This window comes from Melanaphis sacchari, unplaced genomic scaffold (assembly GCF_002803265.2).
Source record: "Melanaphis sacchari strain LSU unplaced genomic scaffold, SCAv2.0 Contig50_pilon_pilon, whole genome shotgun sequence".
In the NCBI taxonomy this organism is placed as follows: Eukaryota; Metazoa; Arthropoda; class Insecta; order Hemiptera; family Aphididae; genus Melanaphis; species Melanaphis sacchari.
The window spans coordinates 88,039-113,901 of record NW_020271344.1 but is presented as its reverse complement, the minus strand read 5'-3'; the positions used below and the strand labels follow the sequence as shown (position 1 = coordinate 113,901).

General features: G+C 28.3%; 3 protein-coding genes across 5 annotated transcripts; 1 reads left to right on the top strand and 2 right to left on the bottom strand.

Moving 5' to 3' along the window:
- The first annotated feature begins 316 nt into the window (after positions 1-316).
- LOC112599316 (ADP/ATP translocase 4-like) lies at positions 317-4,881 on the top strand. The gene is made up of 6 exons (XM_025346164.1): positions 317-1,066; positions 2,082-2,204; positions 2,891-3,040; positions 3,804-4,071; positions 4,149-4,309; positions 4,386-4,881. Exons 4-6 carry the CDS (start codon positions 3,810-3,812, stop codon positions 4,659-4,661), a joined length of 699 nt encoding a protein of 232 aa, XP_025201949.1. The 5' UTR covers positions 317-1,066; positions 2,082-2,204; positions 2,891-3,040; positions 3,804-3,809; the 3' UTR covers positions 4,662-4,881.
- Positions 4,882-7,477: 2,596 nt separating this feature from the next.
- On the bottom strand, positions 7,478-12,713 carry LOC112599331 (plexin-A4-like). Its single transcript, XM_025346190.1, has 3 exons — positions 12,567-12,713; positions 11,750-11,850; positions 7,478-10,407 (listed from the first exon to the last, which is right to left on the bottom strand). Exons 2-3 carry the CDS (start codon positions 11,825-11,827, stop codon positions 8,122-8,124), a joined length of 2,364 nt encoding a protein of 787 aa, XP_025201975.1. The 5' UTR covers positions 11,828-11,850; positions 12,567-12,713; the 3' UTR covers positions 7,478-8,121.
- A 5,664-nt stretch (positions 12,714-18,377) lies between these two features.
- Positions 18,378-25,863, bottom strand: LOC112599313. 3 transcript variants are annotated; one of them, XM_025346159.1, is made up of 4 exons: positions 25,681-25,863; positions 23,253-23,651; positions 21,025-21,129; positions 18,378-20,668 (listed from the first exon to the last, which is right to left on the bottom strand). In XM_025346159.1, exons 2-4 carry the CDS (start codon positions 23,376-23,378, stop codon positions 18,983-18,985), a joined length of 1,917 nt encoding a protein of 638 aa, XP_025201944.1. In that variant the 5' UTR covers positions 23,379-23,651; positions 25,681-25,863; the 3' UTR covers positions 18,378-18,982. The 3 variants fall into 3 exon arrangements, with proteins under 3 accessions (XP_025201944.1, XP_025201945.1, XP_025201946.1); XM_025346160.1 differs by lacking the exon at positions 25,681-25,863 and adding an exon at positions 23,778-23,801; XM_025346161.1 differs by lacking the exon at positions 23,253-23,651 and having other exon boundaries at positions 18,381-20,668.

Here is a 25,863-nt window from a genome sequence, read left to right as displayed (position 1 = left end):
AAAATAAAACCTCTTATTATGCCGTTCTCACGTCACATAAATTAAAACCACTATGTTTTCGACTTACCAATGTCGCAATAATTCTTTGGATAATATATTTTGATTTAAGACATTTATATTACTCATTGACAAATCAAATATCAATAGAGGAATACGGTATAAGTATGGCTTAGACCGGTGACAATTGCAAATCCACTAATCACCCACATTGGTGAAGGCACCGAGTCTTTGGAATAATGATAATTCACAACTTTTTGTTGTTGATAAATGATAAGACCATACTGGTACATTACAACTATAGGCATTAGGTGGTGGAGAATATTTTGATGTTATGCTTGTTACAAGCAGTTGTAACTCGTTCCGGTTGCCACTTTGCCAGTAGTTGACTTTTGTTTTTATTGTTGTTGTAGTAAACATTAATGTATGTTAATATTTATGATGTTATGAAAGAAACAGTGTCGTAAGAATTACCTTTATTAGTGTACGAATTATTTTTCCGTGTCATTATTGTAGATAATAACAATAATATTATAATTTATATTATTTTGTTATGACCGGCAGTGACCATTGCCTGGTTTACATGTATTTATTTCGAATCATAGTGGGAGAAATGGTTTTATAAATAACGACGACCTTGGGTGCCGAATGTGTGTCGCAGGAGTCTTCGTTGGGCAACGAATTTTATAATAATTTATTTTTTAATTATATTATTTGTAAAACGCAACTCCATTTTCACCACTCGTGCTAGTCCGACCTCTCTGGTGCGTCCGAATCGCGTCGTCTCAATTGTTACCTATAAAATTACATCGTGTTCCTAGAAGAAAATAGCCAGTGTGAATCATTTTTGAAACATTGTAACTTTATATTATCACCTCGACCGGCACCACCTTCTTCTACCAAAGCCTACATCAACTGATCCGTGTCAAATACCAACTCAGAAATGTACCCGTCGGGGGACATTTACTAAGATATGGCCTGTAGCCTACTACTGGACTACCGCTTAGACATCCAAGTCTGTGCATTATTAACGTACACTGGTTTACATAAAGGCTAAATTACGGATTTAGTGAGTACCTATCTATAATCTGATAACTGATTATACAAAGTGCCACAATTTTAAATAATTGTTAGGTAGCAAATATTAGGTACATGGGGCTTTGAATGAGATGGCCATAAATTCCTATGTTTTCATTAAAGTGTATAAATGCAATTTATGTTTTTTAAACAAATAACCCTTAGTTGTATGCATAGAAGCAAAAATCAGGTTTTCATCGATCCCTAATTATTTAGTACTTTAAGTACTCATTTCTTTTTGTACAGGTTGGTTATTTTATAAAAGGTTTTTGTATGTCAATTCTGTTTATTTTAAAAATGTTCTTTTTTAAATTAATGTTAAAAATAAAATATATTTAGTTTACATATGTACGCTATATAAATTTATATTACATATGTGCCTAATATCGGTGTATAATAAAAAAATACAATTCTTAGCCATCATATTAAGTTACATGTTTGGAGGTCATTTGTTGACATTTTTCAACTATGATTTAATATTGTTTACACTTATTGTTTAAAGAGTAAAATCATTATTTCTCAATCATGAATCTCATGTTTATTTATAGTAAGTATGTAATCATTGCAATGTTACATTATTTTTATGTGACCGTGACAAAAAACTAAATACCTATATATTTTAGCATATAAATTGAAATGAATCCTTAAATTATTAAATCAATCAACATTAGCCTATACTAATTGTTTCAATAATTTTTTTTAATATATATTCATTACACCATTTAACTTTCCAGAACCAAATTTGAAACAGAGTTGTTTAATGTAGGTATGTTGATAACGTAATGACTTCATGATAAATAATTAATGTAGATAGGTAGTTATATATTTTAATATTACTTCAAGTTATGCTTATACTTACTTAAAACAAAAAAAAATATTTATACTGAAATGAGTGGGTTCTATTACTGAATAATAAATCACCTCATATTAATGTAAATAAGTAAAATTAATTATATTTAATATACCTATCCTTTAAAATTAATTAATATTTCTCTTATATTATTTAGAAGAAAGATAAAGAACGCTCTAGTCTCCATGAATTCGGTTTGGACGCAGTGTCCAGTGCTGTTGCCACAGCGATAGCACGATCAGTTGTTGCTCCGTTTGATAGGGTTAAAATTATTTCTCAGGTAAGTTATACTTTAATAAATTTTTTGAATTAATAAAATTAATTAAATTTTAAACTAGTAATTAAAGTTTTGATGAGAGAATTGGAGTAATGTCATGTGTATCCCAAAAAATGTTAGTCTACTACTTCACTCATTTAAACTTTAAATACTTATAATTTATAACTTTTTAACTTATTAACTACACATTTAAAATTTGATTTTATACATTGAAATTCTCTTTATAATATTGAATTATGGAATTTGAAATTAAAATTCAATTATCATTTAAAGTTAATAACAAGTAATAACTTCAAATTATATAAACAAATATTTTCAATAACATCATCAAATAGTTTTAAAAATAATAAGTTTCCTACATTAAAAAATCTCTAGATTTGTAGATAAAATATATCTATAGTATACTATTTCATATTATATTATATATCAGTGGTGGCTATTAAAATACTTGTTAGCTGCACTATAGAATGATAAATATGTAAGAACTAAAAGCTGATAAAAAAGTTATCAACTGTCGTCATTCAGAAAAAATGTATATTTTACCTAATCTCATGTTTTTCATTTCAAATGTTAAATTAGAATTTATTGTTTTATTTGAGGCATATATTGTTAAGTATCTATAATAATTTTTAATTATAAATTATAAAACCTTTTCAATATTATATAGATATTTTTTTTTATTAATTTAGGTTCATTATACATCTATTGTAAATGGACAAAATAATCTACATTATCATCCAGGAATCTTAACAACTTTAAATCAAATTTATCGTGAACAAGGTTTACGGGCACTATGGTTTGGAAATTTTACCAACATTTTGAGATTTGTTCCATCTCAGGTATCTATAATATCTTTATATTAATAAATAGTATGAATTAATATTTTGATTTTATTATATATTTATGGATTAATAGTTTCAATTATTAGCAGGTGTATTATGTTATGACCAGTGGCGTACATAGAGAGGGTCAGGGGTGTTGACTGGTAACCCTCAAAGAATTGGTGGGTGAGTGGATAACTAGTTCTGAGTGAATTTAGATGTTATTTCACTGAAATTTTGTTTAATATTATACCAAAAACATTTAAAAATAAAAATTATACTATGCCTTAACTCAGGTTTGACTGATTGGGTGGATGGCTACCTCGAAATAAATATTTTTGACACCCTTGTGGAAAATCTACTGTGCGCTACTGGTTGTGACTTAATATTTTTTATCAAATTGCATTACCTAGAGTGTTTATTACTCTGGTTATCAAAAGATTAAATATTATTTAAATTATTGTCACAATCAATAATTTATTTAGTTAAAACAAAAGGAAAAATACATTTGGAATTATCTTGTAATAACATAAATAATGAAGTATTAATGATTAAAAATCTTTTTTAAAAATAAAAAGAATTAATTACAATCTGTATACAAGTAATGCAATTAGTAAAAGTTACAAACAGTTTATAAGATATTTTATCTTGTGCAAAAATAGTGTCCAGTACTTTAAAATATAATATTCATAATTATATGTAAATTTAATTAACAAGTTTTTTTTTTTTTAATAAGTTTTTGATAAATGTATTAATTGTGTATGTATTTTTATTTCAACAGGCAGTTATGTTTGGACTTAATACATTTTATTTAAAATTACTTTTGAGCAATATAAAACATAAAGATAATGGCTGGAGTCATACTGCTTTGAGCTTAATATCTGGCGGATTATCTGGCGCAACCACCTTATGTATGTTCTATCCACTTCTTTTCTGTCAAACTCATTTAGCTGCCCATGTTGGACCCTTGGTTGATCGTGAATATACTGGATTACTGGATTGTATACAAAAAACTGTTCATACAAATGGTGTCCGAGCTTTGTATACAGGTAAACCTTGATAGTTGATTGTAGTAAAATTTATATGCTATGTAAACATTTATTATAATAATAACTTTTATGTATAGGATTTGCTATTGCAGCTAATGGAATGGTCATAAACAAGGCTATTTACTTTGGAGCTTATTATAGTTTTAATAAAACTATACTAGATCATAGTAATAGTCTAGTTTCTAATGAAGAAAAAGATGCTAAGTTACCATTTTGGATACGTTTTGCAACCGCTCAGGTCAGATATTCATTATAAACTTAATTTAAAATTTTTAGTATTACATCAGTAAAAACTTTGTAATTGATTTTTGTAGGTTTCCACTTACTTGTCACAATTATTTAGCTATCCTCTTGACACAATTGGTAGAGTGTTGATTGTTCAAACCGCACAAGAAGAAAAGTTGTATTTAAATGCCAGAGACTGTTTTACTAAACTATGGAAATCTCAGGGTTTATCAGGCTTATATCGTGGAATGTTGCCTAATATGATTCGATCAAGTGGTTCAGCTCTAATTCTTGTGTTGCACGATGAATTCAAATGGATACTGAGTAAAATGGGTTTATTTGGAGGAGATATTCAAGACGAATAAAATTATAATGACCTTCCTACTATTTACTACTTTTTCATGCATATATGATATATTTAAAAAAAGAAAACTTAAAAATTGTATAGTGTTTAATTGTTAGTTGACGCCATGCGATTCTAGTCAAGTATTCTTAACCTTGTTAGTATCTGCGACCAATTATTTGTGAATATTATGTACCATTTAAATATTTGTTATAAATATTAAATTAATAATTGATTTTCTACACGTTTCAATTATTAAAATTTTTACCTTTAATTATTTTTCCTTCAAAAATTTAAACTGATTGGTTTATAGTGTTTTTTACAATAAAATATAGATCATAAATTCTAATATAAAAAATCATAAAACAATGATAAAACAAGATTTTCACTGCTTTGTTTTACTTATAATTTGATTATTTTCTTATTTCACTGACTGACAATGCATTATAAACACAAAAATTAGCTATTTCTTTGTCATTTTAATTTATAGTATCTGTATTGGTAATAAACTATTAAAAATAATTGCATCACAAAGTTTCAATTTTATTTTTATTTTTTTATAAATATGTATTTACAAAATTTATTTGTTTTGATGTTTTATGATTTTCATAATATATTTTATTCATTGATTGCTTAAGTGTCTTAAATAAAATTTGTCCTTTTTTAATGTGGGAACTTTTTTTAAATGGTTGAAACATTATTTCTTTATGGTGTAAATTTAAATCTTTCATTATGATTCAATTAGTTATCAATTTGACTTGTTTCTTTTTTTATATTTGATACGAAGACTTCAACAATAAAAATTTTTAACCTACATTATTAATGTGCATTAACTCTAACTAAAAATAAATATTGAAAAATTTAACAATATATACTTATTATACACAATCATGTTTATTATAATTAAAAATTCAAATTAATTATTAAATTAGCCTAAAAAAAAATTTGTTTTAAGTCAATAAAACATTGTATATAATGAATAATACAATCAACAATACAGGTAATATGAAATATTAAAACATTTGCCCTTGAATTAAATTAAAATTTTTTCATAACAAAGGACTTACTTTTTATTAAAATTCCATATTCTGGTCAACAAAAACCTATCGACCAATTTTTGGAAGAAATGTTATTAAATAACTTTAAGTACTTTTTAAATTAGATCCAGTTTTACGGCTGAGTCATTCCAAATATCTTATATCATTTTTTCCGTTTTAGTTATATTTAATTTTTATTGAATAATTGGCAATAAATGAGAACAAATAACATTTAGGTATTAATTTATTTTAATAAGTTTCTTTTTTAGTTTGGCATTCTATTATTTTATTATGCTTAAAAGCCTTTACACATTACCTAAGCAAATAATTTGTGCACGTTGTGATTATAATTTGCCATAAACATTCATTTAAAATTAAACAGTTTGTATTACATTACAATATGCAAACACAATATACATATAAACATTAAACATCATCAATCCGTTACTTTGAGCTTTAATAATTATAAATGTCATAAAATCAACTAGTTACTCATTTACTTAATTACCAGAATTGTATTTTCAAAGGCTTCTCAAAAATAAATGCAAGTACACTATAAAATTTTTCTTTAATTCCTAGTAAAGAAAAACTATATTTATTACATTTTTAAATTTAAGGTATTAAAATTAAAGATGTTACCTATCCATTTAAAATATACCAATAATAATAATAATAATAATTTAATTATTATGATGAAGTTTAATTTCTAGTAATACAACTAATTGTTTAAATATTTATTTTTGGTTTCAAGTTTAACGTTTTTAAAATATCTGACATCCATTATATTGAAAAGTTAACAAATCAATGAATAAGAAACCGTTTTATCCTAACATTCTGAACATATAATATAGATACTACTGATACTATATTTACTCATGTTCGTTTGTCATGAAATATATTATAGATAGGACTCATAGGCGCACATTGGGTGTGAATTTAGGGGGTGCTGGAATAATTTACAGTAAACAGATCCGCGGGGGACTGCCCCCACACCCCTCTAATACCATAGTAAACTGCATTCTAATAATTTTTAATTATTATAATTAATATTAAAATGTATTTATATTATATATATAATAATATCTAATCACTAATTAATTTTAAACAAGATTTAATTTTCTGTTAGATAATGCAAATTATTATTATATGATTGCTGTTAATGTTCAACGTTTAAACGAAAACTGGAACAGTGCAACGTGCATTCATACAATACAATCAATACATTATTAATCGTGAATTCATAAGCTACATATTGTCTATTTGTAATGGAAAAAAAATTCCAACCCAATGAATCACAATAATTTTCAAATGATTGATAAAATACTGAAATAAATTTTACAGGAAACGGGGGGTGCTGATTTGAAGCCTGGGGGTGCTAAGCACTCCCAAGCACCCCCTTATGTGCGCCTATCTGATAGTTACTTATTTAAATTGTATTAACGTTCATTTTATTGCTCGACATAATTACTCACCCCCATTGATAAATTTTTATACCGCGATTTATCAAATATATTATAGTCTTTGGCATATTAATTAATTTATACTCTCTCACTCTCTCTCTCTCTATTCTCTAAATATAATACATATATATATATATCTTGATATTATCTTAGTTCATGACCCATAAAAATATATACAATTATAATAATTGATTTATTTTCATAAAATACGAGCGTCGTATCAACATTATTTAATTTGTCTATCAACAACAAAAATTTTTCAAAATTAAAATATAATTATAATATTATCTATATACAATGATCTGTAAATTAATTATGTAGTAATTAAATAAACTCCACAATTAACCCAAAATATTAGGTATATTAGGAATTGCATTACATTATTATGTTACTAAAAATATTATTTTCTTTTTACACACTTATGAAAATCTATCATAGCAATAATATTATTATATAGACTATAGATCATAGCATACTAACGATATCGTTACATATTATATATATATACGGCGACAATCCTTATAACAGTCTAGGTACACTGTCTACAGTTTACGTAGGTAAGGTAACAATCACATTCTCCCCATGCCTACTCTCATAATGATTGTATTATTTGTATTTATGTATCAAATTATATAGGTACCTAATAATATATGATAAATTACAGAGATAAATGATTATTGTTATAAATATTTTATACTTTGTTATTGATGACTGGCGAAAATCAATACCTATACCAGATGATTCTTTTATCATAAACTTGCACTCATTATTTTAAAAAACTATTGACATTTTTGAAAACATTTCTTTAAACTCGACTGTAAATTATATTATTACAAGAAAAATATTTGCATTAACGTTAAAATGTTTGGAAATAAAGAGTAATGTTCGATTAGAGAATTACTCTGTATACGATATGCCTACTACCTATTTTATAGATGATTGTCGTGCATGGTGATATTAATAATTAATAATACTAAATATTGTCCTATGATCTGTCTTTGGCCGGTATCGTGGCCGACTCGACGCCGTCTTTGCAGGCGCCGCTGGTTTCAGTTCCAGTTCTGATTCCGCTTTCGGTGCTGTTGAGGTGTTCGCACAACGACCGCATTTCCGTCTGTTGGTTGGAAATAGTCATTGCGATCTTCATGCAATACACGATGGCCGCCACGATCGTGATGATCAGCGACACCAATGCGATGCCGCCGAAGATGATGGTATTGATCCGCAGCGGAAAACTGCGTTGGCGGATCTGCGGCTTCCTCTTAATCTCGTACACCAAGTTGCCGACGGTGACGATGATTTCGTCGTTGACCAGGGCCGCCGGCAATTCGTCGTCATCGTCGTCGTCGTCTTCGCCATAGCTGTTTACCCGACGGTCATCCGAACGACCGCCGCGGTCCTCGAACGACAGCTGTTTGGGCGGCCGGCACACGATGTGATCTGGTTGCACGGACGTGACATTGCACGGGACACCGGTTTTGTGGAACAGCACCGACAGGTCGACATCTTGGTCGTAACCTTGGTCAATGTTGAAGCCGTAAACGGTAACGGTGCGTCCGTTAGTCTCGAAGTCGGTGAACACCGGGTCCGGGTACAGCGTGTAGTCGGGCATGGCGGTCGGCAGCTGAATCTTGACAATGGTGTTGTTGAAGTCGGCCTGGAACCCGAACTGCAGTGCGGTCACCTGGTTCGGTGCCGGCCGGTTAATGGTCGGCGCCGTGCATACCATGTACGTGTTGTTTTTCACCGTGCACCCGCCCGTGTACTGGATGTTGTTGTACGACACGTGCACCAGTGGGTTGTGGATGCACGCCAAGTCCTTGCCGTGCACCGACAGTTGGGTGCCACCCGACGATATGCCCCGGAACGATTGACCGCCGTCCACGGTGGGTGCGGACGTGTACAAGAACGGCGGATCGTACACGTACTTGCTCAGGTAATGGTCGAACTCGACACGGATCGCACTGGACGACGGGCCGTCGCTGGCGCCCGTCATGCAGGTCACCTCGTTCTGGCTGTGCGCCTGCACCGCGCACGTGATGTTGTCTCGCATGTACACCCGAACGGTGTTTCCGGCGTCCAAGAACCGACCGCGAATCGTTATCCGGGCGCCACCGGTGACGGGGCTGCACGACGGCCACACGCTCGTTATTACCGGCTCGACGAAGTAGAAACTCTGGTTGGACCTGAGCGTGAACGTGGGCAGCAACTTGTTCACCTCCGACCTGTACGTCACCTCCACCGGGCCCTGATTCAGCACACTCGAGTTGGTCGGCGGTATGGTGCACATGACCGCCGTACCGTCCATGGACACGGTGGGCAGCAGGCACCGGCTATTGGCCACCTTGACCACGGTCACCTTGTTCTCGGACAGCGTCCGGTGGTTGTTGATGACGATCCGTAATGTCGTGCCACCGGCCCACGACCCGTACCGCGGTTCGATAGACTCGATCCGGACTTCCGGACACTGGACCAGCACGTCTTTCACCGGCGTCGTGCGACTGGGATCGGCCAGCCGGCGGACATCGCATTGCTGGTACGACCCGGTGCACGGGTTGCTCTTCGGACACCACTGGCAGTAGTACCGGTACACGTGGTCGTCCCAAAGGCACACCTTGCACTCGTCACTGGGCCCCAGCTGGTTTTCGGTGACACAAGCGTTCCGGGGCACCGTGAAGTCCAAGTAGTGTTCGCGTTTGTCGTCGAACGCCAACGTGACGTTGTTGACGGAGGTCGCGAAGTAAACGATTGACGACAACGACGAGTTAACGGACTCCGAGTAATCGGACTCGCACGTGATCTGTCGCCCGCCGCTTTCCACCTTTCCGGGGTATTTGATCTCGTTCAAGTGGCAAAACACATCGCCCCGTTCAAGCAGTACCTTGAACTTGCCTGTCGGGTCGTTGGACACTTTCACGTTCACTGTACGGTTCGTCGTGTCCAATGTGGTCTGTTTTTGGTAGTTGACTTTGAACCGTGGACACGACCCGGCATCGAGTACCGGCTTGGTGGGCGGGTGATGGCGATCGTCGTCGCCCCAGTCTTCGATCAGTTGTTTTTCCGTCGCCGCGGTGTCGTTGCACGACTGTCGCACCAACGACCAGCTGCATGCAGGCGCAGCGGCAGTGCATTCGGTGCACGTGTCCCGCGCCACGCAATCCACGGTCACGTTAGGTTTGATTGTGGTGACAACGGTGGTTTGTTCGGGTGCGATCGTCGACGGTGATTCGACTGCTGCTACCGTACCGCTACTCGTCGTCATCGACATCATCTATACACGTATGATATAGTACATCAGTGACACAAGTTCAGGAATAATTAAAAATGTTAATTTTTCAGTTTTCGTTGTCAACGAAATAATTGATGTTTTTTGTTAATCTCTTTTTTAACATTTTCGATTTTCAAAAACCAACCTCGTTTCCTAATATAAAATGTTTATTTAATTTTTGCTTTTCATTTTCATGTTTTTGAAATTTTTTTGTTTTTTGTTTTTTATCTGTTTTAATTTTAATTTCGTATAATGAACGTAAACAATAATAAGTGTTTTAGTTATATTTATGTATTTCAAACATGAGAATGAAGAACACGTTTTAAATACATATTTATTACTTAATACTAATTAATACTTAAAAAAAAAATAAAGTATTTTTAGAAATAATTATAAGCTCTATAGAATTCAATATAGGTAATTTTAAAGAAGGACTACGTGACATAACAATATAATTATTTAATTAAATGTTATTAGAACTTTTTTCCATTTTTAATTTTATTTAAAAACCATTTACCTGAATAAAATAATAATAGTTAAATCTTAGAAACAGAGAACAACATTTTGGCGAATTTGTTTTTATTTTTAAACATTACTTACTATAGTAATATGATGTGTTAAACATGCTTCAAAAAATGTTAACGACAAAACAATCAAAAATATAATCTAAAATTAATTTGATATTACTCGTTTTAGTTTATGTTATCGGTATCAGATTAAATTGAGCGATTAATAAAAATTAAAAATAAATGACACTTGCTGAGTGCTAAACCATCTAAATCATTAATTATATTTTCAACTGGTTTAACAAAATATTTATCTCTTATTATTTGGTGGTATTTCTATATAAATTAAAAACTCTAGATTTCTATTATGACTGAAATTAAATATTTATTTAAGCTTTAAACAGTATTCTTCTTCAATTCTTTAGCGTATCAAGTTTTTTATTAAAATATTAATTGACATTTATTGGTTTATATTCGCATGTTATTCAGTTATTAATTTATAAACTGCTTGTTTTATCATCTGTAGTATGTGTTTAACTAATTCTTAAAATTGGGTAGTTAACTTTTAATTAGTATAGATGTGTAAGTAATTATGTATAATTATTTTAATTTAATTTAATTCAGATACATTAAAATTAAAATATAAAATTTAAACTATTATTACGTTTTCATGCATTACATATAATATGTTGACTGTTGATAACAAATAAAAAATAATTAAAAATCATAAATGAAATTGCATATTATACACTTTAAGGGACTAAAAGTGAAAAGAAGTTCGTTTTTTAATTTTAACGTTCATTACTTTACCTAATATAATATTATATAGATATACGTACGATCACTATAGCCAGCCATAGTCGATTAGCATATAAGTTGTTCCATAAACGTTTTTTTGAACGTTTAGCCACAAACATGTTATCTATATTTGTAAGTTATCCTGAAATAAAATAATTATATAGTTAAACAGTACAATATCATCGAAGCATATTTTTGATTTAAATTTAAATTTATTTTTATTTAATTAGGCATTTTAATTAAAAATGACTTAATATTATGTTGCTATCTTTTAGATGAATATGCATAGGAATCTTTATTTTTGACTTTCGAATTTAAATTAGTGTTAAGTAAAATGTACTTATGCGTTCGATTGAATAATGAATACCAAACTCCTTTGTAAAAAAACGTATCATATTGTTACAATATATATATATTACATATATTATTATGTACTGAATTACAATTATTATATGATATTATATTAAATAGGTTTTTGCGGAAATAACGTGTCTACGTCACATGCAGTATTTGTTTTACAGAATATCGCATTTTTATGTCAAAATGTGGTAATTTTTAGTTAAATTTGTCTGTAAATTAAATGATAGAATGTACGTAAAACTCAAAAAATGGAAAATTATTATTTTATAAGGTGATATAACTTATTAAAAATTTTAAATAATGATAGATACTTGTTCCATTTATTAGGTACCTCCTTAAATCTCTAATTAAATGTATACATATTAAGAATATTTTCTGTTCATTTTTAATACCTACTCAGGTTTTTCAAAATTATTTTAATTTTATTATGAAATTAATTATATTGTTACTAATATATTTATACTAATATATGATAATAATTAGTATAAATTTACTTACTTGCGGGTCGCGACTTGTGAGTTGTGAGCAGAAAAATATTGTAACCGTACTAAATTTGTGTCTATGTATTTTATTTTCAAAAATGTCTACTTTAAAATTAAAATAAACAATTACGTGTTGTACCTACTGCAACCGCTATTCAATAAACTCAACCATCATCTAAAATGAATCATATTCTTAAAAGCTATTATAAATTTATCGCATTTTATGCTTATTATTTAATGGGCGTAGTCAGATTGTGTTAATAGTCGATAGTTACAGTTACAGAATTATATCTAGAAAATTAGGTAGTTAACAGTTATATAATAATATATTTTGTTATAAAATAATAAAATAAGCTGAATAAAAATATCTTCCTGCTTTAGATGACATATATATATTACTTGCAGATCACAGACTAATAAGGGTCTCCGTTCTTAAGTAAGAAGTACCTACTCACAAGTAACAACAAAGTATGATTCTGTCATGATACCAATATTATATCAGCAATATATCATATAATATAATATAGTAACGCTAATATACGTAAAAAATACAAAGTTCTACGACAAAATTATTTTAAACGAATGTACTATTTACATTTCAATAATTTTTAGTCATAATAATATAAACTACCCTTTTTTTATTAATTTCAATAAAATATATTTACATTGTTATATTTAAAATTTTAAGCAAACAATCTTATTAAATATCAAATTGTTTTATTAGAAATATCATCACTTAGTAGGTAAATAACAGATGTGCAAAATACTAAGGTAACGTCACATCAATTTAACTGTGGAATGAATATAGAGGTTAAAAATTCACACGACAGGTAAGAAGTTACATTATTAAATCATTAATCTCTACCAGTGAATTAATTATCAATTATAATTTTCATGTACAATTAGCTAAGTTAACTTTAAAGAGGACTATAAGAGTAATCAGGTTCCTCATGAACTAATATTATAGGAATTCACGACCCCTTGAATAACAATTCCTTCTATAGGAGAAGGTAATCTAAATAGCGTATATTAAGTTAATTCTCCTTCTTATTATTACCTTTTATTATTTTTATTACAGTTCCTTATATATATATATATATATATATTAAAATATCTTAATCAGCTTAATAAAACCGTTCATTGCAATGAATTCTCCACAATAATGAAATTAAATAAGTCATATCATTTTAATATTCATAACATTTTCTATCTGGCTAAAAGCGTCATTAGAACGAATAAAGGTATATTTTTGAATATCTATTTTATATATAAATGTTTGCCTCATACTTATGATATAATTGTGCTAGAGTTATATTATGAAAAATATATTATCAGCCCAATATTGTAGGTAATTAAAAAAAGTGATTAAAATTACGTACAAAATATTGCATTTCAGATAAGCAAATACTTAATCATAGCAATCTATTTATTACTTACACTGGAAATACTAAGTTTTTAATTGTTAGTTAAACATATATCATGGATAAAAAACCTACTCAATTATTTTTAATAAATTTAAAAAAATATATTGTATCAATGAAATTTTCACTAAAAATAAAAGTCAATAATTTGTTTCACTGTAAAAATCATCAATAGCAAATCATATATTGTTATCTTACACTATAATGTATTATTACTGATGCTTAATAATATGTCACGGTGTGTGAGTCATGTACGATAAAATATTTATAATAAATATTAATTAAGTATATTAAAATGTATAGAAAATAATATTATCTTATTAATAAATTCTCGTATAACAATGAAAGAGAAGGTATAATAATTCGTAATTGTATGGTTATTTTCATTTATTTTTTTGGAGAAAAAATAGGATTCTGGCGATTCTGCTGTATAATAGGTTTTAAGTGTACTTCGTCATTTAGAAGTAAACCATGGTAATGTATGACATATTAAATTTGAATTTAATGATAAACCATTGCATTTGAAAAACGATTCTGAACGAAGATGGTCTATAAACTTATATTAGTCAGTATATCTTATATTATAATACATTCATATTGCTATTAATATAATTTATTTTACTATCAGTAATACAGTAGATTGAATTCATTTTTTTCGAAAACAAATTATTTAAAAATGTTATTTTCTGCATAAAATATAATAATATATTATGGTAAAAGTTTCATGTACCTATTGATACTATTTTTTAATTACTAATTCTTCGTCTAAATATGAAATATTAAATACAATAAAAACATTATTATATATTTTTGATTACAAAACTTAAAATTTAAATGTTTGAAAAAAAATCGTGTAAATGTATCTTTAATACTTTTACTATACATAGTAACAATTTAAAATAGTAAACTTAAATTAAATTTGCAAGCATTTTAACCCAGAAAAACGATTTTTATCTATATTTATTGAAAAAAATTTAAAAAATCTAAAATTTCAATTAACATTTATAAAAATAGCTCAAACAAAATCTAATTATTTTAAAAATGATGTAACGTAAAGTAAGTGTTAAAAAAACATTTTGTGAAATGACTCTTTCGGTCCAGCCAATAATATATAAGGTAATATTAACTATCAAATGACAAAAGAATATAGTTTTTCACGATAAATGCATAATTGCCGAGAAAAAATTTAATTTTGTTGTGAATCAAATAAATAAAATAAATTTGATGAGTAGCTATTTGAGTTTGAAGGAATAGAATATAACTCTTAGTGCTATTAATATTATATACTTATAGGTAATATTTATACATATCAATATCATTACAAAATGCATCCATTCATGCTGATATCGACAAATATATACTATAATAAACATATTATATGCAATTATTATTTATTTCAATTTACAGCTATTAGCGCTTAACAATACGATGCGTTAATGCAGTCATTTGAGTCTACGATATTATACTAAACCAATAATTTGGTTCACAAATGTTCGGAATGTACAATAAGCTGTTGACAATGCAAGAAAAAAAAAATTACATCTAACACTATAGCAATAACTATTGGAGTTGGACAAGTTGGTGCAATTAAATAGTTTTTTTTATACACGCCAATATCAATAACGACATAACGTGCGGTAACGAACAAAATTCACGGCAGCTGTGTTAAATAATAAATGTTCGCGTAACCGCACCGCAGCATCCAATAATACGTCGTATATAATCTCCATATTATTATAGCATATTATTACATGTCTATAAATTATACAATGATAATACAAATTATTTATTCCTCCAGCTCTCCAGTTATCAGATTTACAAAGTTTTCTGAATGGTTCATAATTAAATTATTTTTCTTGATAAACTGAAGTAACCCAAACCCAGTAAACCCATCTTATTAGAATAAACGACTACCTTAAATAACTTTAAAATATACTCCATAAACTTTTAATTTATAAATTTAATAATAAATATATTACACATATCATTTTCTATAACAATTTACAATGTCTTTTTGTCTATTTTTTCAATAATGCAAAATCTCCATTTATAAAGTAGTTGAAGATTATTATATCACAGTAATTAGTATCCAAGCGATAATATTCAAATCCGATTTCAATTTGATATTTCAATTATGAATATCAACTTCACATTTTAAAAATTAATTTAATATATTTGCGATGAACACAAAATCATTTTTCTTTTTTTATATTTCTAACTAAAATCGCTTTTTATTTATGAAAACTATACCTATTCCATCTTTCCACTGTAAAATATAAAAAAGAATCATCATAAAATTAAAATATCTCATCTATAAACTAAAAAAAACACAATAATAATTGTAACCATTTGTAAAATGATAGTTATACTAAATAAATTATTTGAAAATTAACCTTTTCTCCGCATAAGAACATTTTTTTAAAGTAATTTTAGTATTCAACACATTCTCTTTTAAAGATTATGCAACTTTTTTATAAAACAAGTCTATTCACAAATAATTGACTATTAAAAAAAATGTTTAATATAATATATTATATGTAAGAGTATACTATCATATTTCAATCTAAAGTTCAATAAAATTGTAAAAAAAAAAATGGAAAATACTTTCACAATTTTTAGAATTGAAAAATAAATCTGTTCTCTGAACTGTATTTTATTTATTATGTTAACTGCAATAAAATAAATGGGTAAATTAAGCTGAGAGTTTCCGTTTTCCGCCAAAATCACCATCTCAATATTCAGATTTTTTAATACACTATTATAATCTTAGTCTGTTGGGCGTAACCGTTTTTAATTAAAATAACCCTTGCCCTAAATTTATTTTAAAATACAATTACAAAAATTAATAAGAATTGGCAGTATTAAGAGTTTTTATCAGATATTCAAAATGTATTAATTATTATAAATAAGAAATAAGATGTAATATGTATAAAACTATTAACTTTATTTTGTTTGCATTATTCTAAAGACTAAAATGCTATTGTATTAGAATGCTTTTAAGCCTTAAGATTTTCTTATATCACCTTTTTCTATATTATTCTAAGACTATTTTTTTAATGATATTATTTATCTCATATTTTCAAAGATCTAATAATTTAATCATTATAGCATAACTTACACGTGTCATACCTGCATTTTACTATCTGCGCATTACCTATACATATGTGTAACATACTTGTGATGTATCATTGGAATAATTGACTCTCAACTAGTAACACATTTTAGATGACGACCATGCATGCTGATATTAATATTTAATGTTGTTTTCTTATGATTTGCTATTGATTGGTGGCTAGTACCATGGACGATCATATAAATTTTATGCAGACATGAATTACCATTGCAATCACATTTTAATTTGATCATAAGGATTCATATTACATAAAGTCATATAATTGTATATGAATGCCGGTATTTAAAATTTAATACTTTAAAAATATCATTAAGTATGAAGCGTATAACTTAAAATTAAATATTATATTTTTGATTTTTACAAACTTCTATTTGTGATAGCCCGTGAGCTATTTCATTTTCATTTAACATACACTTTTTGAACTTTGAGCAGGTATCCTGGAATGGCCTCTAAATAATCTTTAGTTAATAAATTTAACCTTTTTTAGAACTTTTTTAATTTTTTTTTTTTTTTTATGAGATAAGACGAAGAATTACAACTTATACCTACTAATATAATAGGTAACAATTTAAAAACTAAAAAATTACGGCACATAATTTATCTTATAATACATAATTAAATAAAACAAAAATGTATTTATATTTTTAAATAAGTTTCCAGTAATTTTGTATTATTTATTATTTCTACGATGACTATAAATATAAAATTTGAGTAAGCAGATGAACAAATTGAATAGATATGATTGATATAAACAATAAGTTTCCATTAACCATATCAATATATATCTTATTAATCTAATATTCCTAGCTGATATTAAAATTGTTTTTAATTTTCAAGCAATTAATGTAGGCACAGTTAGTAAAATTATAATAAAATTAATATAATCGTCAAATTTTGTAGTTAATAATTTAAAAGAATAAAAGCAATTTAAATGTAATATATTTAATACTAGGAACAAATTTCTAATGGTCTGAAAATAAACCAATAAAAATATAAACAAATGATAAATTTTGATAAATAACAAAAATTCTATCTGGAGTCAAAACATTATACTAATTAAATCCATCATAGCGACTACTTGTGAAAGTGTTATAAAATGTATTTTTATATAATTTTACATAAACTTAGTTTTAGAGTGATTACAAAAAAATATATTTTCAAAAGTGAAAAAATTATAATAATTAAAATTATGTTAATTACCATAAGACTTATTTAAAAAACCATCCATTTCTATAATTTACCATTATGTTCTTTATTCAAAATAGACTACATTCTCAAATTTCTAATACAACATAAATTTATAGTTAATTAAATGTTGTTTCTTTTAAAAATGCATTTACCTTTTGAATGCCCTGGACAAAGTATTGGTATAAAGATAATAGATTGGTTAATTTAAATTTATAATTTATGCAATAATAATATAAAGTGCATGTACTGTATATACAGAATATGTAACGGAAATACGGATAAAATCAAATAGATATAATTTCAGGAATTTTAAATGAAGAACCATTGTATTTAAATTACTAACTAATAGAGAAAGAAGTGCTATTTCGTGTTTTAAAAATAATATCGAGCATATTATGATGTCCATAATCTGCATAGCACGAAGTAAGTTATTTCAAAAAATAGTATTAAACGCAGTGAAGCAAAACTTTTTCAATAATTGCAGTTTTTGCTAGTGTTGTCGTATTACATGTCGTACACAAACACATAGTGTACAATGTAACATATATTTAATGTAATTATATTATTACAGATGTAAATATAGTTTTATCAAAGGAAACGATGTTTTAAAATTATAGATACGAAATATTATAAATATTATGTAAAAAAAAATTAATAAATTAAATGTCATTTTTATAGCAAAATACGAAATTAATGCCGTTTGTCGCGTACCGGCAACATATTTTTAGATTCGCTGTCGTTGTCGTAGTCGTTGAAATTTTTTTCGTTCAACGACCGCATTTCTTCAAGATTCTGGCGTCCATGTAAATGTAATAGGTCATAGTCCTTGGAAGACTTAAAAAATATAAGAGCCACACATAAAACTGCAATAAATGAAACATACGCGCCTATAGTGACGATACCTGGCAATATTATCCCAGCCAACGAATTTTTGAAATGACTGGATTTTCGTTTCGTTAGCGTCAGGACTCTAAAATAATCACCCACCGTTATATTTATTTGTTTTGGCAGTGGATCTAACTGAGACGGCGGTGACCGCGATAGCGGTAGCTGACAAGTGATCTGCGTACTGTTCATCAAAATGATCAGACAACGGGACGACGAATTTTCACTGTCCAGTACAATAGACAAGTCATTAGCGGCGTAACCCAGGTCAAGGTGCAGACCATTTACGGTGACGTTACAGCAACCGTTTACCACAAAATCCGTAAAAACCGGATCCTGGTATAAGTAGTATTCGATTAACCATGAATTGGGATTCACCTGAACACTTCCGGGAAAAATGTCAGCTTTAAACTTCAACTGTTTCATTACAAGTCGTGGTTGTGGGTCGTTGATGACAAACTTGGGAGATTTACATTCCATGAACGTATCGTTATGGACATTACAGCGGCTACACGTTTGATTATAATCAGTAGTGCAAACCTTCACGTTGTACAAGCTTTCACAACTTTGACCCTGTACCATAAATTTAGTATTACCCGATACGATACCACCGAACTTTTGGCCGGCGTTCACCGTCGGAACGATCGAAGAACTGTTATTGTCGCCCACGGGATCTTTCGGTTTGAGCCGGTCTGATTGGAGCATCGTTTTCGGCGTCACAGAATCTTTAACTACGACCGGACCTTTGTAGAGACACATTTCGTCGATTTCCTTGTTAGCGAATCCCAATTTGGTAAAATTCAAATTATTCCGCATGTCACAGTACTTCTTAAACGATGTTATGTTCGCGGACCTAGTTTTGTTATCCAACCACGTACAGTAACATCTGTGCGTGCCGTTATTCCGGTTAAAATGTTCGTAATCGATTCGCGAACAATCACTAGGATAATTGAACACGTAGTGGTCGCTTTCGTTGTCAAATCGCAAAAACTTGCCATCGAACAAGATCAAAAAATGACTGAAGACAGGCTCGAAATACCGGCACTTCACCTTGTAATCCGATCTAATATGTACCGGTGCACAGGATATCCGGTCGCCGTTTACCACGGTTGTGATATTCTCGTTTTTTAGCTGACACTTTACGCTGCTATTAGCCAACAGTTCAACGAAACGACCTCCCATGGCACTGTCGTTTATCGTAACCGTTATCGTCATGTTGTTATCGGCCGCTGTGCCGACTCTATTGTCGACTGAAAACTTTGGACAAGACGATCTGTCGGTGACCATCAGTCGGCTTTGAGCTGCCTCCGCAACATTATCCACACACATCTGTTCGACAACGGACCAACTGCACGACGGCGTCATTCCTTCTGTACACGATGTACACGTCCATCGCTCTGCGCACGCAAGTCCATTTAAGGTTGCGATTCCATTCGTCGTCGAGGTCTCCAATAAATCGTTTTCGGCTAGTAACTGGTGTGCCGTAGTCAACTGCAACATTGAACGTGTGATGAAATAATTTAGAGGGTATCATAATATATAATATTATTTAATATTGTTATGCATGATATAATATAGCCTATGTAACGCGCGGTCGAGCAGAATGTCTTAGTCATTTTATTATTAATATAATAGTACAGTTTTCATGGCGCAGCTTAAAATACCTAATTTAAGCGCTCTGGGTTAATGTACCTATATAATATTAAATAAATATGATGAGCATCTATATGAATACTACTTCTTAAGCAGCACAGCATATTAGTTGCACTAGTTACGTATTATAGGGATTTATTTGTAAAATAAAAATTACTTTATTTGATATTAATAAAACGGTGGTATTTACGTACTATGATAAATAAGAATAAAAATTGATTCAATGATAAATGCTTCCAGTAATGCTCAGATTTAGGCCGTCCGCTGACAAACATGTCACTTGAGTAAAGTTTGTTTTTCTGAAAATAAATAATCATATAATAAAATTTTAGATCAAAGTAAATAAAATTATACAACAATTTAAACAATTCGAAAATGTTGATTTATCTAAATAAATACATTGTATGTGACAAACACAAAAAAATATGAATAATATTGCATAAACGTCTTAATTTCATAATTAATATACATTTTTATTTTATTTTATTTCATACAAATATATACATATATATTAATAAATAATATTAATATAAATTAAATATATATTAAATATATATTACACTCAATTAATTAATTGGTTATCAGTTATTAGTTTTGCAAGTTAAAATGCAATATTTACGTTCTATGAATTCGTGTTCTTGTATATTTTATATTTCAACAATTTTAGCAATTTAATGAATTTTAACTAAAAACTATATTTTGAAATGATAGAAAAAACTAACTTGTTGAACCTTGATGATGATCTAACTTAAAACATGTTATTGTTTATAATATATTTAAAATGTGTAATTAAGGTGTTTTATGTTAGTATTTTTATTTATGAGATTTTTGTATTTTGTATACATTGTTAATTTGAAATTAGGGTTATTTATATTTGACGTTTATAATTTTTGTAAAACAAATCAATACCTATGTCAATTCGACAGACAATTACACATTAATATATTTTTTTTTTTTTTGTTATTTCTCTTTATAAGATTACTAAATTAGGGCGTTTATAGTATAGGACATAGTGTATACATAATATTATTACATACATGATAATTATCAAATATTATCAATTAATTTCAAAATTATAAAAAAGTAAATCAAGGACACATCGTTACAAATTTAAATCAATTTAAGTAAATAAATTAACAATAATAAACGTATGAAATCTCAAATTTTAACATATTACATTTGTAATAATAATAAATATATGTAGCAGCTGTAATGCAAAAAATATTTTGATGAATTCACCTGTATCACTTGATTTTTTTATTAAAATATGCAAAAAAATAAATTATTAAAAACATGCATCTGATTAATTATACGTCGTGAATATATAAAATATATTAAATACACATATTATTTCGGAACTATCGTTCTGCAGAGGTCAGATAAGTTATATTAAAATACCGTACAAACAACCAAAAGATAAAATCAATGATTTTTTAAAATTTAATCGATCTTACCCAACTATATGGTATTAATAATATAGAAAAAATCACTTATAATGTGACCATACGTCCCGCTTTCGAGCTAATAGTGTTCCGCTGTCTCCAAAGAACCTAAAAATTTCCTGATTTAAGAAAATTTGACTTGTGGTGGGTATAATATTGATCACAGTTCACAATCATAAATTTATACTAAATACGTATACCTGAATATAACTATATACTGTAAAACACAAAAACCCATTGTTCATAGATAAAAATGACTATTGCACTCTATTATTATATTTTATTATTTGTTATTACGATTAATATATAAGCTGCATTTTTCTGTTGCTATTTTTTAAATAAATAATAAATGTTTTTTTCCAATAAAAAAATTGTTATTTTACACACAATTAAATGGTTTTCTTATTAAAATATACAAGTGTCCTGCTTTGAAGAAAAATAATTATGGTTACGTTATTTAAAAAGCTTGAAATAAATTAAGATAAATTCTGTTAAAGGGATAAGTCAACTACGTTTATTGATAAGTAATATGGTTAACCTCTTCTTCCAAAAATAAATATGTACGAGTATATTATAATTTTTTTTAACCTAACCTAACTGATTGCGTACAAAAAAAAATTCTGTGCGAAGACATAATATAAGTACCTACCTATGTTTTGTGGTATATTTATATTGCTATTATAGTAATTTGTTTTACTATTAGTACTATTATAGTAACTATACTGTAGATGTTATATAGAATAAATAGTCTTAAAATATAATGCACGTGTTTTGAAAATATCATCGCGTAAAATGAATAATATTTTTGAATTACAACAAAATAACTAAAATTTTTTTTATCATTTATAACTATCTAATTTTAACTTAAAATATTTATTTAAAATAAATATGCTAATTAATTCCTGCACATATTCGTTACAACCTATAAATTAAAGTACAATAATTAATACCAATAGCTGCCGTTGCAGCTGCAAACTCACGTGGTACATGCCGATTGTACGGGGACGTGCATAGTCAGCTGTCGCATGATCACACGACAGCACAGAAGATGTTTGTAAATTATCTTCAACTCTGTAATCAGACTTTAGGTACGTCTCTCGTGGCATTATGTTATTATCGTACGTTGATACCTATGGGTGCAGACGGCGGTGAACGACCACACCGGAGTTACCCTGAGTGTCACAAATGACTGCACTCCATTCCGAAAAATGATTAATATCTATCTGGACTTGGCTGACAGTACGGGATTCAAATTCTCATGAAGTGGCTCGTCGGTAAACATTTAAATTGAACACAAAATGATTACAACTGGCACATTAGACGAATTAAAGCAATAATTATTAATCGATGAGTATATCGCGTTCATTAGTGTCGGAGGACTGCAACCATAACAATAATAATAGTATAATAAGTATTTATGTGCGGTACGTATGACGTTATGTTGTATAATCGTTATACTATAGTAAACATTGCTATATGAAAAATATTTTACAGGAAATACTAACCTACTCTCCAGTGGATGAGAAAACAATTTTCTTTTCTTTTTCGGAAATCTAAAAGAAAACTATATGTGTAAGCATCTATCTACAATCGTTTTTACACCATCAGTATAACAAAAATACTTTAAATGAAATAATCCATTCATTCCATGCTAACACGATTTTTCAAATACCTATACGTATACTGAGTCATATAGATGTAAGTACGTAAGAAGTTTCTTCCAAAACATTTCCACTAAGTGAGATATTGACTACGTCTACACCAAAGTATAAATGTAAGATTTTAGTTTATACTTACACGACACGCATTTTAAATTTACTTAGCAATTAATTGAAAAAGTAAAAAAAAGTTGCAAATGCAACAACATCCGTGCCATAGTTATAATTTATAAATACCTAAGGAACGGATTTAAATGCAAAATACATTTTTTTCTGAATGTCAGAAAACATTGCTTTTCAAGCACAAAGTTTATTTCATACATAAAGTAATTCAAAATCGTAACTTTTATTTTGCATGTTTTTGTATTTTTAATATTTTTTTGTTTTTTAAAGCATTTTTGACATTTTTAGTGCATTTTTTTATGTTTTTAAATCATTTTTATAGAGAAATAGATAAAATTTGATAAAAATTTAATTAACATTCTAAAAGAATAAAATGAAATGTTTTTTATCGTATATTATATGTCGTACTACTATTTTTGTTATTTATTAATATTATCATGTTTTTATCGATCAGATAAATTTAATATGATGTCAGACAAAATTATTGTTGAAACGTGTTGACACTTAGATATATTGATATCTACAATACTCGTATAATATAAAAGTTTAAACTGTTAATAAACAGTTTATTCATTGTTATAAGAGAAATTTTTAAAAATTTAATTTTAATTTGGTTACTTTAATACGATACTACGTATTTGAATCGGGCAGTTAAAATATAGACCAGAAATATATTATAGTGTATGTATTAATACTAGTAATACCAGCTACTATTGGAACGTTAGATTTTTGAAAGTTTTGAATATTTATCAAAATTGCAATATTGTTTTAAGTTTTCAAAATTTCTTATTAGTCTATTACATAGGTAGTAATATTGCCTATAGTACGTATTAAAATTATTTAAGTAGTGACATGAATGAGTTTAAATTAATCCTATATAATAGCATTGATTTATTATCAATGATTATATTTTATAGCATGGATTAAATTTTGAAATGACAATCAGCTAATACAATTTTTTACTATAAAAGCGTGTTGCAAAACCATTAAATATAATATATAATAGTAATAAACTTATTTTTAATCTAATATAGGTACTACATATTATATGTATAAATACTTAAATCAAAATCTATGACGATATAATACTCGTACTTTTGAATGTGTACATTTCCGCTTAAATTTTATACTTTTACATTTCAAAAAATTATACAAACACGTGAAACAGCTGGTAAACCATAATATAAAACTGTTAAACATAAAAAACACAAAGCAAATACTTCTTCATTTTTTGAAAATGTATTCTTATTTCTTAAGTTCACAAATTACATTTAAAATACAATTATAATAATAATGTAACCTAATATTATTAAATATCAGGGATAACTTGGCTTAAAAATAGGTAATATACAATGGTATAATACGGTTATTATACATTTATACATCGTAATAAATCCAAATTCGGAATACGGTTAAATTAAATAAATTAACTAACTAAATAATATTGAAAAATTAATGATATATAATATAAATATCAAAAGTAAAATAATAAGTTATTATAATAATCACGCACCATTTAGGTATTAGGTGAATGAAAACGATTTTATATTATTAAGAATTATTTATTTATAAATTATAATAAAAGGATTATTAATTTAATGCAGGTACAAAAATGTTGCTATATTACCTTATATTGTAGATAAATTTGATCTCTTTGATTTGATGAGTGCACTATACGAGTTTAACAACAAAATTTTTTTTTGTAATAAATTGATGCACTATGTACAAACTTGACACACTGACACATAATATACAGGCATAGGTATATACAATTTAAATAGATATATTGGTAGTATCTGGAATGAGTTGT

Excerpts from the sequence above, each read along its gene's own strand:
- LOC112599331 (XM_025346190.1), bottom strand. The coding sequence starts at position 11,827 with ATGTTTGTGGCTAAACGTTCAAAAAAACGTTTATGGAACAACTTATAT. Across the intron at positions 10,408-11,749 it reads TATGGCTGGCTATAGTGATC|ATGATGTCGATGACGACGAG; the intron begins GTACGTATATCT and ends ATACGTGTATAG.
- LOC112599316 (XM_025346164.1), top strand. The coding sequence starts at position 3,810 with ATGTTTGGACTTAATACATTTTATTTAAAATTACTTTTGAGCAATATA. Across the intron at positions 4,072-4,148 it reads TGTCCGAGCTTTGTATACAG|GATTTGCTATTGCAGCTAAT; the intron begins GTAAACCTTGAT and ends TTTTATGTATAG. Across the intron at positions 4,310-4,385 it reads TACGTTTTGCAACCGCTCAG|GTTTCCACTTACTTGTCACA; the intron begins GTCAGATATTCA and ends TGATTTTTGTAG.
- LOC112599313 (XM_025346159.1), bottom strand. The coding sequence starts at position 23,378 with ATGCCACGAGAGACGTACCTAAAGTCTGATTACAGAGTTGAAGATAAT. Across the intron at positions 21,130-23,252 it reads GTACAATCGGCATGTACCAC|AAAAACAAACTTTACTCAAG; the intron begins GTGAGTTTGCAG and ends ATTTATTTTCAG. Across the intron at positions 20,669-21,024 it reads TTTTATTCTTATTTATCATA|TTGACTACGGCACACCAGTT; the intron begins GTACGTAAATAC and ends TCAATGTTGCAG.